At 38.1% G+C, this 15,000-nt stretch overlaps 5 protein-coding genes across 5 annotated transcripts; 4 read left to right on the top strand and 1 right to left on the bottom strand. All coding sequences in view use genetic code 12, as the record gives it.

Annotated features, from left to right (window-relative positions):
* Positions 1 to 53: 53 nt before the first annotated feature.
* On the bottom strand, positions 54 to 3,317 carry ILS1 (isoleucine--tRNA ligase; the record flags this gene model as incomplete). Its single annotated transcript, XM_067690505.1, has 1 exon — positions 54 to 3,317. The coding sequence occupies one exon, from the start codon at positions 3,315 to 3,317 to the stop codon at positions 54 to 56; it is 3,264 nt and encodes a 1,087-aa protein (XP_067548964.1).
* A 243-nt stretch (positions 3,318 to 3,560) lies between these two features.
* On the top strand, positions 3,561 to 9,407 carry I9W82_001727 (taf2; the record flags this gene model as incomplete). The annotated part of the gene is made up of 2 exons (XM_067690504.1): positions 3,561 to 5,047; positions 5,360 to 9,407. The coding sequence occupies 2 exons, from the start codon at positions 3,561 to 3,563 to the stop codon at positions 9,405 to 9,407; spliced, it is 5,535 nt and encodes a 1,844-aa protein (XP_067548963.1).
* A 405-nt stretch (positions 9,408 to 9,812) lies between these two features.
* Positions 9,813 to 12,548, top strand: I9W82_001726 (guanine nucleotide exchange factor; the record flags this gene model as incomplete). The annotated part of the gene is made up of 1 exon (XM_067690503.1): positions 9,813 to 12,548. The coding sequence occupies one exon, from the start codon at positions 9,813 to 9,815 to the stop codon at positions 12,546 to 12,548; it is 2,736 nt and encodes a 911-aa protein (XP_067548962.1).
* A 366-nt stretch (positions 12,549 to 12,914) lies between these two features.
* Positions 12,915 to 13,280, top strand: I9W82_001725 (uncharacterized protein; the record flags this gene model as incomplete). The annotated part of the gene is made up of 1 exon (XM_067690502.1): positions 12,915 to 13,280. The coding sequence occupies one exon, from the start codon at positions 12,915 to 12,917 to the stop codon at positions 13,278 to 13,280; it is 366 nt and encodes a 121-aa protein (XP_067548961.1).
* A 158-nt stretch (positions 13,281 to 13,438) lies between these two features.
* On the top strand, positions 13,439 to 14,983 carry CDC37 (Cdc37p; the record flags this gene model as incomplete). Its single annotated transcript, XM_067690501.1, has 1 exon — positions 13,439 to 14,983. The coding sequence occupies one exon, from the start codon at positions 13,439 to 13,441 to the stop codon at positions 14,981 to 14,983; it is 1,545 nt and encodes a 514-aa protein (XP_067548960.1).
* Between the last annotated feature and the right edge of the window lie 17 nt (positions 14,984 to 15,000).

Raw genomic sequence — 15,000 nt, 5'->3', positions numbered from 1 at the left:
CACAACTATTCTTGTATATAAAAGTATAAAAACATATATAATTTCAATCAACTTTACAATTTCAACAATTGCAAGTTGAATACAGTATCATTAATTTGTTGCTCTTCATCAACGATAACAACCTCAGCTGTGGCATCAGATCCAACAGCTTCAACAGGATACTTGGTGGTCTTAATAATCAAGTCCTTATTTTGATCAATCATGGTTTCAAAAGAACAATTATCCTTAATCAATTTATATTTAACCAAAACATCATCAGTTGAATTCAACCCAGCCTTCTTTCTCAATCTTTGGATTCTATTCAACAATTCTCTAGCCAATCCTTCACTTTCCAACTCAGGATGGATATTGATATCCAAAATGATTAATAAATCTTGATACGATCTAAATTCTTGACCATGAGAAATCTTTGATTCTGACAATCCTTTCAATACTTGTAAATCTTCTTCAATCAAGTCAATTCCATCAACGGTAATCTTACCTGTTGCAGCAAATTGCTTAACTTCATCAGATGTGACATTAGGCAATGCAGCCTTGACTCTCTTGGCATCCTTCTTCAACTTCTTACCCAATACCGGCCAATCGGCAGCAAGTGAGTATTCAACTGAATATTTCGATTCATCGTCAGTAATGATGATATCACGAACATTCAATTCATCACTAATGTATCCTTTTAATGATTCAACATCTCTACGGAACTCAGGGTCGGAATTGATGATGACCAATTCTTGTAATGGAGTCTTTAAAGAAATCATCTTCTTTTCACGAATGTTTCTTGCTAAATCAATAACTTTTTGCATTCTACCAACAGCAACTTCAATTTGTTTATCAAATAATTCTGGACGCACTTGTGGGTAATGCAAGAAATGTACTGAACGTAAATCTTTATGTTTAGGATTAACAACAATTCCATTCAAGGTTTCTTCAGTGAAGTACTGTTTAATTCTTTGATAAATACCATCAGCCAAATACGGAGTGAATGGAGACATGGCTCTAGATAAAATCATCAATGCTTCAGCCAAGGTATTGAGTCCCTTTTTAGTATCCTCGACGTCTTCAGCTGAGTAACCCTTGATTCTACGACGATTGAATCTGATGTACCAATTAGTCAAGTCATCAATGAATGCCAATAATCTTGGAACAACAGTGTATAACCTGTAACCCTTCATTTCTTCATGAATAAATTGAATCAATGATTGGATGGATGCTAGTAACCATCTATCCATGATGTTCTTTGATTTCAAGCTAGCATCATAAACAAAAGTTTCCCCAGTATTCTTTTTAAACAAATCAGCGCTATCTTTGAAAAACTTGTATGAGTTATACCAAGGTAATAAAACACTTGAAACGATTTCTCTAACACCTTCCTCCTTGAATTTCAAAGTTTCAGCTCTCAACACTGGCGAATTAATCAAGTATAATCTCAATGCATCAGCACCATACTTGTCCAAAACTAAAGTTGGATCAGGGTAATTCTTTAAACGCTTGGACATTTTCTTTCCATCAGCAGCCAAGACAATACCAGTAACAATGACATTTTCATAAGGTGCGGTATTGAATAAATGAGTTCCCAATACAGTCAAGGTATAAAACCAACCTCTCGTTTGATCCAAACCTTCGGAAATGAAATTAGCTGGGAATGCATCATGGAATTTCAGTTTGTTTTCAAATGGATAATGTTTTGAAGCATAAGGCATGGAACCGGATTCAAACCAACAATCGAAAACTTCTTCAATTCTCTTTAATTCACCTTTACCCTTTTTAGATGGGATGGTGATTGAATCAATACTTTCACGATGAATGTCAGTAATGTCATCTCTACCAGACAACTCCTTCAATTCATCAATTGATCCAACACAAACCATTTCTTCAAAGTCTTCGCTGACCCAGATTGGAATTGGTGTACCCCAATACCTATTTCTTGAAACATTCCAATCTCTAGCATTGGCAATCCAATTGGAGAAACGTTTCTCCTTGACATTTGATGGAACCCATGAAGTCTTTTCAATATTCTTCAACATATCTGGAATGATTTCACCAACTCTGACAAACCATGCTGGAACTGTTCTATACATCAATGGGGTATCTGATCTCCAACAAAATGGGTACGAGTGTCTAGCTTGAGAATTGACCAAAATTCTTCCTTCTTCAACCAACTTCTTGATAATAACCTTATCGGCATCTTTAAAGTACATTCCAGCAACCAATGGAGCATCCGAGGTCATTTTCCCGGTATCATCAACAACATTTGGAGGTGGTCTTTTCTCGGTAATGACTCCAGCAGCAGTGGCACAAGTGAAATCCTCTTCACCATAAGATGGAGATTGATGGACAATACCAGTACCTGAATCATCAGTAACATAAGATCCAGGGATAACCTTGAATCCATAATCTTTAAAAGTGTCATAAAAGTAGTTGAATAATGGTACATATTTCAATCCAACTAAATCCTTACCGGAAATCTTTTCAACTACTTTATACTTGGCTTGAGCCGGTTTCTTGAACAAAGTTCCAATCAACGCTTCTAGTAAGATGTAATGCTTCTTTGCATTTTCATCATAAATCTTGACATAGGTGAATTCAGGGTTGACAGCTAAAGCAATGTTGGCTGGTAAGGTCCATGGGGTAGTGGTCCATGCTACCAATACAGTATCTGGATCATCAACTAATGGGAATGCAATGGTGATGGCCGGATCATTGACTTCTTTATAGTTCTGTTGAGCTTCAAAGTTTGACAATGGAGTAGTACAAGCTGTTGAGTACGGCATGACTCTTAAACCTCTATAAACGGCATCTTTATCAAACAATTGTTTGAATGCCCACCATACGGATTCCATAAATTCTGGATACAATGTCTTGTAATCATTATCCATATCAATCCATCTACCCACTTTCTTAATAGTTCTTCTCCACTCATCGGCGTATCTCATAACAATTGATCTACATTCAGCATTATACTTGTCAATACCCATGGCATAAACATCCTCCTTTGAAGTGATTCCCAATTTTTTGTCAATTTCATGTTCTACTGGTAACCCATGAGTATCCCAACCGAATCTTCTCTCCACATGGAACCCATTCATGGTGGCATAACGAGGAATGATATCCTTGACAGTAGATGCCAAGATATGTCCATAATGAGGGGTACCAGTGGCAAATGGTGGACCATCAAAGAAAGCAAATGGTGGTAAATCTTCAGTCAATTCTAAAGTACGTTTAAACGCATCAATTTCATCCCATTGTTTGGTAACTTCAACCTCTTCCTTTGGGAAGCTAAAAGCACCCTGTGGTACGTTATCTGTAGCTTGTTCACTCATGTTGGCGGCTATATCCTAGCTTCAGACGATTTTGAGTGGTGTTTTTTTACAAGACTGTTGGTTTCTTAGATATGACTAATCTGAAAATTTTCCTATGAGTCGTGAAATTTTTTTTTTTTCTTTCGTTCCACTCGTCTTTGCATAGTTTAAAAGGGTCTGCGCATTATATGACTCTATTCGAGTAGGGCTTTGGTTTGAAGATTAAGATATACTCACTACGTATGTCATTACTATAACAATTAGATGAAAAGTATATCAGTCCAAGCTTTCAGACTGGTATTTGAACAATGTTTCCGCTCCAAAGCAATACCACAAAAGATTGCCATTGGGTTATCGGGTGGTCCTGATTCTATGCTACTTGCTTGGCTACTACAAAAATATAAGGCAGACATGGGCCACAAGGACTTAGAATTGCATGCTATTACAATAGATCACAATTATAGAGCAAATTCTACAAGTGAAGCTGAGCAAATCTCTCCAATAATGAAGCAATGGAATGTTAAGCACGTTATTAGGAAGTTGCATTACGATGTTGATCCAAAGACGATAGCCAATTTCGAAGAGGTAGCAAGGACAAAAAGGTATGAGGCTATTAACTCAATTTGTAATATGCTCGGTATTTCAGTTGTGGTTTTGGGACATCATTGTGATGATCAAGTTGAAACTTTTGTTCAACGTCTACAAGGAAACTCATCAATATTTGGTCTTGCTTGTACAAGAAAAATATCCAATATTCCATTCAACTCGGACCTTAATCCAGTTGAGCAAGCGAAGATGGCTCCGGTCAGGCTATTACGGCCGCTTTTGGAATTTGAAAAGAGTGAAATATTATCTACTTGCAATTTGAAAAATATACCATATGTCATTGATCCAACCAATAATGATACGAAACTAACGCGACGAAACTACTTGAGAAATCTATTTGGAGTTGTGCTACCACAAATGATGGATGGTCAGCTGACAGAAGAACATAAAATGGGTGTTGTTCCAAATCCTCAATACCAATCGATCACGAAGAGCGAACTAATCAAATCGCAACAACAGTGTGCTAAATTTGCACAAGACTTTGAATCAAAAGCGTACCAGCTTTACCGAAAACTATTGCAAGAGGGCAAATTTTCAGAATCACCAGCATTTGGATCGTTAAGAATAACACTTCCCAAGGAGTGCTTGAATGGATGCAACAAAATTGTTACAAGTAGATTTCTTTACCAGAGATTATACCCGTACTCAACCTTGAACCATTATCATTGGGCATATGCAAAGCTCGAGAGGTCGCTCTTACCCAAGTTAGAACTACTTTCTAATACATCCAAATCAGGAGAGGCCAAAATTTGCATAATGAATTTGATATTCACTGTGACGTATAACGTTAACTCCCCAGAGATAGAGATTGACATATCGCGGGCGCCTTTAACTCGAACGGAATTGAGGAGTAGCTCTTTGGAGGTATCACTTCGAGCTGATTGGAGTCAATGGCACCTTTTTGATAAAAGATTTTGGTTGAGGCTCCAGTCGTGCGGTGGTAATCCAACTTCAGTCATAATAGCACCTTACTTACATAAGGTACACTTTCCTCTTGTCAGTAACAAGATTAAAGAGACTACTTCCCCTAGTAAAAGAATGGATGCATTGCCAGTTATTTTTCATAAGGGAAAAATTGTCGCCTTCCCCACATTGCGTATCCCGGATAGTGACATCCAAATTGAATGGGCTTTGAAAGCGAACAAGTATGATTATGTAGAGCCAATTATATAATAGACTTTTAATTCTTATAGAGCTAACCTTGTAATAGACAATTCACTCTGCAAACTGGTGTTGTTAACTTGCACACGACTTTTGGGGTGCGACACCAAACGAAAAAAAATGAAAATTGAAGTGAAGAAGAGAGAGAGAGACTCACAACATTAGTACATCCAAATACTTAAAGCACCAGATTTTGAAATAAATTTCACCTTTGCTCCTTTGCAACAAATATATAGCAGGTGCAGTATGCCCTCAGCAATTCCTAACGAGCTTGGATCGAGCATGTCAACTCCCAGATATATGGATGGGCTACTGCTGTACACCCCAAGGCCTAAATTGAGTGGACGAACATCCAGTCCATTTCATTTTGCAAAGCAACAACTTTTCAAAGTTGGCCATCAGAAAGTGAGCATTGATGTGGATCTATCATCGAATTCAATTGAAGGAGTTACAGAAATAAGTGTCATACCGTTGTCAACAAATCTAAAAGTTATCAAATTGGATTGTCGAGAATTGCGGGTCAAAGAAGTTTACATTAATGGACTGCCAAGTACAAACTACGTATATGACGACTTGTTGTATGTAAATGATTCAGCTATTATGACTAAGGCCATTGAAAATAATGAAGTGAATGTACTTGACCTTTACTCCGACAAGTTTGACATTCATCAGCATCATTTCATTAAAAGGAAATTAAATTATATATATGGCGAACGGTACACATCTGAAAACGAGGAAGGACTTGATATTTCAGGACAGGGGACGCAAGAACTCAAAATACTACTACCGGAAAACATAAAGTTTGAACCGACGGATATAAACTCTATCACCACTCCTCTTGGAAGTCACCCAAACACCATGACACCTACCCATTTAAAGTCCAAGCACACTATAACTGAAGTATACAAACCGATCCAAATCAAAATTGTTTACGAGTTGAAAAATCCAAAAAATGGTGTAAATTTCATCACAAATGACGATATAGAAAAGAATCTATGGCATGCGTACACAACCAATTCAGAATATAACGTTTCAACTTCTTCCTGGGTCCCATGTCTTGATAATTTCAATAGCCGGTGTACGTGGTCGCTAGAGGTTAGCGTTCCTCGAACACTCAAGGACATTGGAAACCCTAGAATAATAGGATCAAAAGAAGCCATAGCATATCAAAAGCAAGCCCAAAATGCAATCACAACCGATGAAGACGGACTTGCGAATGAGGTTGGGGAGGATGACGATAAAAATCCTGATTTGATTGTGTGCTCGTCTGATACAAATAATGTTAAAGAAGCTCCGCATCCGATTGACTTGTCTAAAAAAGTTGTTTCATGGTCGATTTTCAATCCAGTCTCAGCTCATCACATTGGTTGGGCATTAGGATTTTTTGAAAGTATCGTTTTAAACGATGAATCTCAAAACACTGAAGGTGGTGACTTCAACAGTATGGAGTACGATTATGACTACACTGAAAAAGATAGTTCAGGCACTCTGGTTACCATATATGCTTTACCTTCAGACATTGAGCTAGCCAGAAACACATGTCTTATTGCAAGCAAAGCATTGAGTTATTATCTGAGCGAGTTTGGGTCCTACCCATTTAGTTCATATGTGATTGCATTTATCAAGTTTTCACCTGTCAAGAGTAGTGGATTTGCCGGTTTATCTATTTTGTCAACTTCATTGCTCTATCCTCCGGACTTGATTGAACCCATGTTTTCCTCAACGGATATATTGTTAACTAGTATGGCCGCACAATGGTCGGGAATCAATATAGCTCCTCACTCGTTTGACGATATTTGGTGCACTCAGGGTATAGCGGGATTCATGGCAATTTCCTACATTCAGAAGCTAATGGGAACCAATGAGTTTCGTTTCAAATTGAAGGAGCTTGTACAGACTATAGTGGAGCAGGATGTTGATAAGAGACCTATTGCACATCCATTTTTGAAACTTCCTGTGTCTGATTCAGACTTGGAATTTATCAAAATGAAGGCTCCTGTTGTTCTTTTCATATTGAACAACCGAATGATAAAGACAGATAAATCATTTGGATTATCAAGAGTTATTCCCAAGCTCTTTTTGCAAGCTCTATCGGGTGATTTACCGAATGGAACCTTGAGCACTGGTCATTTTCAATACGTTTGTGAAAAGGTGAACAGAAACAAATTGGATGCATTTTTTAAACAATGGGTATTTGGCTCTGGTGCCCCTAGCTTTAAAATTACTCAACGATTTAACAAGAAGAAAGGAATGATTGAATTGACAATAAGACAAGTACAGCATCATGAAAACAAAACGGTTCAGTTAGATGCAGAGACATTCATTGATGATTCTATATGTTTTATCAATAAGGAGCCTTTGTCGCAGAGGCAAAATGTCTTTACTGGTCCAATGAATATAAGAGTGCATGAGTCCGATGGTACCCCTTATGAGCATATTATTCATATCAAAGAAATGAAAACAACTATCGACATACTGTTATCAAAAAAGGTTCGTAAAATTAAAAAGAAGGATGAAGGAGTGGATCCCGGGATCAATTTCAATCAATTTGGTGATATTCTCACTAGTGAGAAAGACAAGAGGTTATGGGAATTACAAAATTGGGAAAGTAGGGATGAGGAATCTTTAAGTGCTGAACCTTTTGAATGGATTCGTGGTGACATTGACTTTGAATGGATTGCCAAGATTGAAGTATTGCAGCCGGACTTTATGTTTGGGTCTCAGCTTGTGTATGATAGGGATGTAGAGGCACAAGTTGACGCCTTGCGTTATTTTGGTAATATTGAAAAACCGTCAGTTATTTATTGTACAGCATTAGTACGAACATTGTTGGATGAAAGGTACTTTTACCGTATAAGAATCGCAGCAGCACAAGCCCTCGCATCTTGCTCAAATGCAGCCAATGGTTTTATTGGAATGAAGTATCTCATCAGAGCTTATAAATACTTGTACTGTTTCCCAGACAGTTTGATACCAAAATCAAATGATTTCAGTGATTTCAAGTCATTTTTAATTCAAAGAGCAATACCAGGAATCTTGTGCAAGGTTACAGATGACGAAGGCAGAGTTTCCAAAGATGTACAAGAGCTTTTATTCAACTTGGTAAAGTTTAATGATAATGCCATGAATGATTACCAAGACACGTTGTACTTGTCTGAACTTATCCAAGCATTGGCAACTAGTGCCATCAGTGGATGGCGCAAGGATGCTGTTGAAGAAAACAACAATGATTTTGCTCATAAAGTTGACATTGAGATTACTAGGTTACAAAAGCTTGATGAATGGAGGCCGTCTTACCAAAGAATACTACAAACAACGTGCTTCAAGTCACGAGTGCAAATGGCTTTGTGTGGAGCAATCCCTCTCTCGCTAGAGGAGATGTTAATGGCCACTGTGGATAAATTTCCAATGGATTTACGAGCTGAAGCGTTCAAAGGACTTTTATTGCTCAGCGGTTTCTCCTCAATACCGATTGTTGAGTATTTCCTCAAAGTGTGCTTGTTGAACTTTCATCGACCCTTATACACCAGAAAGTTAGTTGCCATATTACTTGAATCGATAACAATGACTGCACTTCAAGGTAGTTTTGCACTCGTTGGCAAGTCTGTAGACGTTAATCATCAACCAGGTCTGGCGCAGCCAAGTATGATTATCATTGATGAGGGAACAAATTCAGACATGAAGGCAAAACATGACTTGCGTGCAAGAGCTACATTGAAGGGTGCCATTGAATTGTTGAGACGAGATTACTCCAATATTGAATGCTTGAAACATGTATTTTGGACATTTTTGCATTCATCGTTATTGAGCAATTACGTAAAGCGTAATTTGTTTTTAATGTCGGAAATCCTTTATGAGGAACGTGATACGCTCATTGTGAAACTACCCGTGCCAAGTTTGCCGTTATCGGAGTTTAAGAAAAAGGTTGTAGCAAAAAATATGGGAGATGGCCAAGTGGTTTTAAGAAGAGAGGGAAGATTTAAAATTCAATTGATTTCACGGAAGTCGCTGAATCGTCCTACCAGTAAAAAGATTCATAAAGAAGAAGTTGCGAAACCGAAATCGTCATTGAAAATATCATTCAAATTGCAACCTAACAAACTTCAAGAAAGACAGTTACACCATAATAACCACACTGTATCTTCATCATTGGTGCAATTTGATCCATCATCACATTCACAAGTCTTGATCAAACTTCCTAGTTATGTGTTGAGAACGATTGCCAGTACACCAATCAACAACAGTCAAGAACCCTTGGTGTCTGTACAGGGAACCGTGGTCACATTCAACTTTAAAAGACATTCAAAAGACAAGGAAATAGCACAGAGTGTCCACACCACTTGAGTTGGAGGCCGACTCGGCTGATTTTTTTGCTGATGACATTTTTTTATATATATTATGTAACATTATAATTGTAAAACAATTTTCTACTGAAAATGTCTTCTGCTGTTAAAGACGTTCTAGAGGGTGTCTAAAGTTTTACTGGTGTTTTGGAAATGGTTCTATTGTACTTATTGTTGTTTTTATAGTTTACTTAAAAGCCGAATCAAGGCAAACAATAGGGAAAAGAGAGAGAGAGAAGGAATAAAAAAATGAAGATCAAATTTTGTAACTTTTTTTCTTTTCATCGCTTAAAACAAAAGAAAGGGAAATCTAACTAAAACAAAACTATATCCCCTTTTATCATTCATCGTCTATTGTTTCTAATCATACCTAAAGCTAACGCATCCTAGCGACCACCCATGCAACATGTCATTCAATAACCTTGCTTTCAATGTTTCGAAATCTACACCCACAACTTCAACTAGTAACACAAACACCACGTTTTCAAAAGCAACTCCTTCATCATCCAAAGGTAATTCCACTGAATCAACAACGGTGCAATCTTCATCCTCGTCTGACGGAAGAAATGAACTTTCAGGAGTTCTGGCACTGACAGAGGGATCTTCAAGCCAACACAAACTTCCATTCGCAAAACCTTTGCCATCGCTACCCACAACCTCAAATAGCGACCTGGAAACCCACAAGGTTGAACATTTACCATATAAAGGTTCTCCATCAAGCTCGAAATTGGGATTTAGTCCTACTCTAACAGCACCGGCTGTAGTTACAATTGATAACAAGACAAATGATGTTCAGACAAATGATGTTCAGACAAAGGGTAATTCGAAAACGGACTTGATTGGATTGTTTGACAAATTTGACATCAAGGGTGAACGGACTCCTCATCTGGGTGTTACAAATACATCAAAACATTCAGATGATTTGATTAGCTTGGATACAGAGGAAGCTGCTTCGGAAAACCGCACAATTGACGAGAAAGCAGACACTACCGAGAATAAACTTGAAAAGATGGAACTGGACGATGGTGATACTACAAAAGGGTCTTTATCGAGTAGCGAGAGGGAAAAGCCTAAGCTCACAGTGGAGAAGATAAATAATACTGCACATTTATTGATGACCATACAGCCATACATTCCTCCCGATGACTCATCACTGTCGGCCACAGCAGGTACCGAGATTCATGAAGGAGAAGATCATACACCAGAGAAAGCTGTGCTGTCAAGTAGCGGTGATAATCCAGAGTCAATCACCACAATTGTTGATGAGTCAAGGCAACCTGATGAGAAAGAAAAAACGCATGCTGACCAGAACAGCAGTGAATTAAGTACAGAGATCTCACCAGGGGAGCATACTTTGGAAGTTTCAACGGCCACTGCAGAGCAGCATAATGTTCAACTTCACTCTGATGTTGACTCTCGAGACAGCCAATCGACGCATTTCGAAGAGGGAAACGCTGATAAGGATAAAACAATCCACGAAGCTGCACTGTATACATCTTCAACGTCACAGGCCCCTTCGGCTGCCACTTCACCATCAAAAACACCTCTAGGTGACATCACTGGAAACGAAAGTGAATATAAGGGAATAGATGATATCAAGATTGATACTAAGGACCTAGAGACATCTCAGCCTGATAGCCCCATCGGAAAGACCCATCTTAATATAAAATACAAAGTAAACCCGACAGAGCAGCATCAAGAGTCTCACAAAGCATTTGACTTTCAAATATTCTTGTTACAAATAAGGAAGAAGTCAGCCGATCCAATTGTGAGATATTTGAGATCATTTCTTGGTTCCTACATAAAACAAGTGAACACCTTCTCTGCAGAGCAGAGGATTTCCATCATTGAGGATTTCAAAAGTTTTATACATGAAAAGTTTAAGCTTTATGAACCATTTGCATCAATGGATAGTATAGACTTGGAGAACTCACGTGAAGGTTTGGAAAAGCTTTTAATGAACCGACTTTATGACTTGTGTTTCCCACCTGAAGTTTTGAAAACCGCATCTCCAATAAACATACCAGGACCATACACTGAAGACTTGATTCAGGATAAAAAGTTTTCCACGCAATTGGAAAAGTACAGTTGGATAAATGGCTGGCATTTTGACATTGACATGGCACACTTGAGTTCGGTGAGTTTTAAGGATGGACAAGACTTTTTGGATTTTGCAACTACAGAGTTGAATAAAATCAACAACTACCGTGCCCCAAGAGATAAAATTATTTGCATTTTGAATTCCTGTAAAATCATCTTTAGTTACTTAAAGATTAGTCATAAAGAAACCAATGCTGATTCGTTTATTCCGTTATTGATTTTGGTAATCATCAAGGCAAAGACAGATCATTTGATAAGTAACATTCATTATATTCAAAGCTTTCGAAGCAAAGAATGGCTTTTACATGGAGAAACTAGCTACTACCTTTCTTCAATAGAAGGGGCAATTAGCTTTATACAAAACATGACTAAAGATGATTTAACAATCACCGGCGAAGAGTACAATGCACATATGGAAGCCTGGGAGGCTCAAATAAGGCTCAAAGAGAAGCAAGAGAAAGAAGAGATGGAGAAGCTTCAAAAATTAGAATTGAAGCAAAAGGAATTGCGAGAGCAACGTGACGATGACGAGTATAGGCCGCCAACTCCAAAACGCAAACTATCACAACCTCAACCATACCATGTTCGCGCTGGATCTTTAGAAAATGGTGAGCCAACACAATCTGGAAGTAACTTGTCTCCTTCCAATGTGTTATTCTCAAGTGCTGAGTTGTTGACAAAATCGATTTCTCAATTTTTGTCGCCACTGCCACAAAACACAAATGGGCACGACAACTCAAACAGAGGAACTGATGAGTTGTCCCCGGTCAACTCTCCACCTCCTCCCGCATTGCCTCCTAGGAAATCACTGCGTGCCGTGCCCCTTGCACCTGTCAATGAAAGCCGTGGTAACACACAATATCAGCCAGAAGCTCCCACAGAAGACGAAATTGACTCAGAGCAGATGAAAGCGGCATACGATATTCTTAAGGATGTTTTCCCTACATTGGACACCAATATTTTAAAGGATATTATATTTTTACACAAGGGTAATGTTGACGTGTGTATTGATGCATGTTTACCATTGGTTGAGGATGAATAGAATACTTTTTTAGGCAACATTTACATTTTGCGACAGATTGTAGTGGTGCAATTTCTATTCTCTGTGGTTTAAAGAAACGCATACATGTATAACAAGCAGAGACTTTGTATATCTCCGCAAATGCAGTCCAGCTCCAGGTCTTCTCTTATCGCATACGCATTTCAGATCTCGATATGACTAAAATTTCCCGCGCATTTTGCAACGGGATCATTAAACCCAATCGGGACAAAACTTTCGGGTGTATCTACCTACCACACGAATTCTTTGACCACGTTATAAATAGCTCCTGCCAGCCAGCGCCATGGTAAAAAATTGAAATCACTTTTTTTTTCCACATTCTTATAACCCATTTGCACACCCTTCAAGATGCCTATGCAATATAAACCAGCCGCTGAAGCACAACAAGCTAAACCACCTCAAATTCCATCCCCAGGTAACAATTCTTTTTTGGGTGATATTTTCACATCTGATGCTCCAAAGGATAAGCAAATATCTGCTGGTTTTTATAGACAAGAAAAGGGAGAGCCATTGGTTTACAAGTATGATTATGATGAAATGAAGATTATTTTGGAGGTGGAAGGAGAATATACATTGACTGATGTGACTGGTCACAAAGTTTCTGTTTCTCCTGGAGATGTATTTTATTTCCCAAAGGGTACAACAATAACTTTTGAAACTACTGGTTATGGATTGGCTTTCTTTACTGGTTTAAGACCAAATGGTACAGCATAAGTAGAAGTACAGTATAATGAAATATGTGTCGTGCAAAATACTGTGACGTAGGATTTATATTTGCGACATTGCAAAATCGAACACTCTAGAAAATATAAAGGAGAGGTAAATCCACACCTTTGAAAATAAACATTCTCTCCATACACAAATCACACAAGATGCCAATTGATTACTCCAAATGGGATAAAATAGAAATCTCTGATGATTCGGATGTTGAAGTCCATCCAAATGTGGATAAGAAGTCGTTTATCAGATGGAAGCAAAGGGATATTCATGAAAAGAGGATGCAACGAAACATTGAGATCAAATCAATTCTTGTCCAGTTGACAATGTACGCGAAATTGAACGAAAGAGTTGACTATCTACTTGAAACATTGAGTCCAGAGCAGTTGTTAAATGATGAGACGGTTATGTCTACGTTGAATGAGAAATTTGATTCAACTGAAAAGTTTGATTATGACAAGTTGATTGCATCGAAACGTGATACTTTAAGGAAAGGGCTACAAGACTTGCACTTTGACAAAGAAGAGATTGAAAATACGCCTGCCTATAATGAAATGATTGAGGATTTGTTCATTCAAATAAAGGATGATCATGCCGATGCTAAAACTAGTGGAGAGAAATTGGTTGACTATTTGAAGGAACATAGAGCTAAGATTGACGACGTCTTGAGTAAACAAACTATCAAGTTGGATGATTTGTTGAATGAAAAGGCGCAATTCATTGTCAGTGATGACCTCCATACCGGGTTTGATCGGTCTTTTATGAATAAAGACAAGCCTGAGGAGGAGGAAGAGGTCGAGCAGCCAAAGGATACGCAAAAGGGAAAAGTGGCTGATACCAAAAGTGAAAGCAAAGAAGCCACCAATGTGAAATCTTCAAAGCCTGCCAGTGTTCCAAAAGAAACAGTTAAAGATCCTGTTGTGGCACAAACAGATGGTGAAGAAAATGAAAAGGCATTGTTGGATGCCCTTGAGCTTATGCCTGAAACGGACAAGTTTGGTTCCATGGACCCTAAAGATTTGTCAGCATCTGCTGATTACTTGATCAAGCACACAAAGATATGTACAGAGAGTCAAAAGGATGCTTTAATGATGCATGCATTCGATACTCAATTGAGTGGTGATACTGAAGGAACCAGACGAGTTGTTCATCAGTCGTTGATTTTACAATATGTTGCACAAATTAGAGGTAATAGTACATCACGAGATGATACAATTAGGGCCATCAAGTTGCTATTTACAAAGTTTCAAAATGAAGAGAAAGTAAAACAATTCTTTAATGAAGAATTCACCAACACAGTCAACCACATCATACAGAGATGTAAAGTGATTGAACAAGAGCAAGCAAACAAAGCAGATAACGATGAGGAAGCATTAATTCAGTTAAGAGCTCTTGATGAAAATACTACATTGTCGGTCAATATTCCTGAAGAGGGAACAAAGGAGTATGAAATTTTTAGTACCAAGTTGCCATCAGAATTCCAAAAGGCTATTAAAACCCAGAGCTTAGATGAAGTGAATAAGGAATTTGCCAAGTTGAAGGTTGAAGATGCAGAAAAGATTTTGGAAATTTTCAATGAATGTGGAGTTATTGGAATCAATGGGTATTTGGAAGATGAAAAGGAGTTTGAGGAGTTGAAGAAGGAGTTTAATGAGCAGGACCAGCAGGAACATCAGGATACAAATGATGTAGTTGACTAGATGTAGTTGAAAACAAT

Source organism: Candida metapsilosis (assembly GCF_017655625.1).
Source record: "Candida metapsilosis strain BP57 chromosome Unknown scaffold2, whole genome shotgun sequence".
NCBI lineage: Eukaryota > Fungi > Ascomycota > Pichiomycetes > Serinales > Debaryomycetaceae > Lodderomyces > Lodderomyces metapsilosis.
This window is presented reverse-complemented; position numbering and strand designations above follow the sequence as displayed.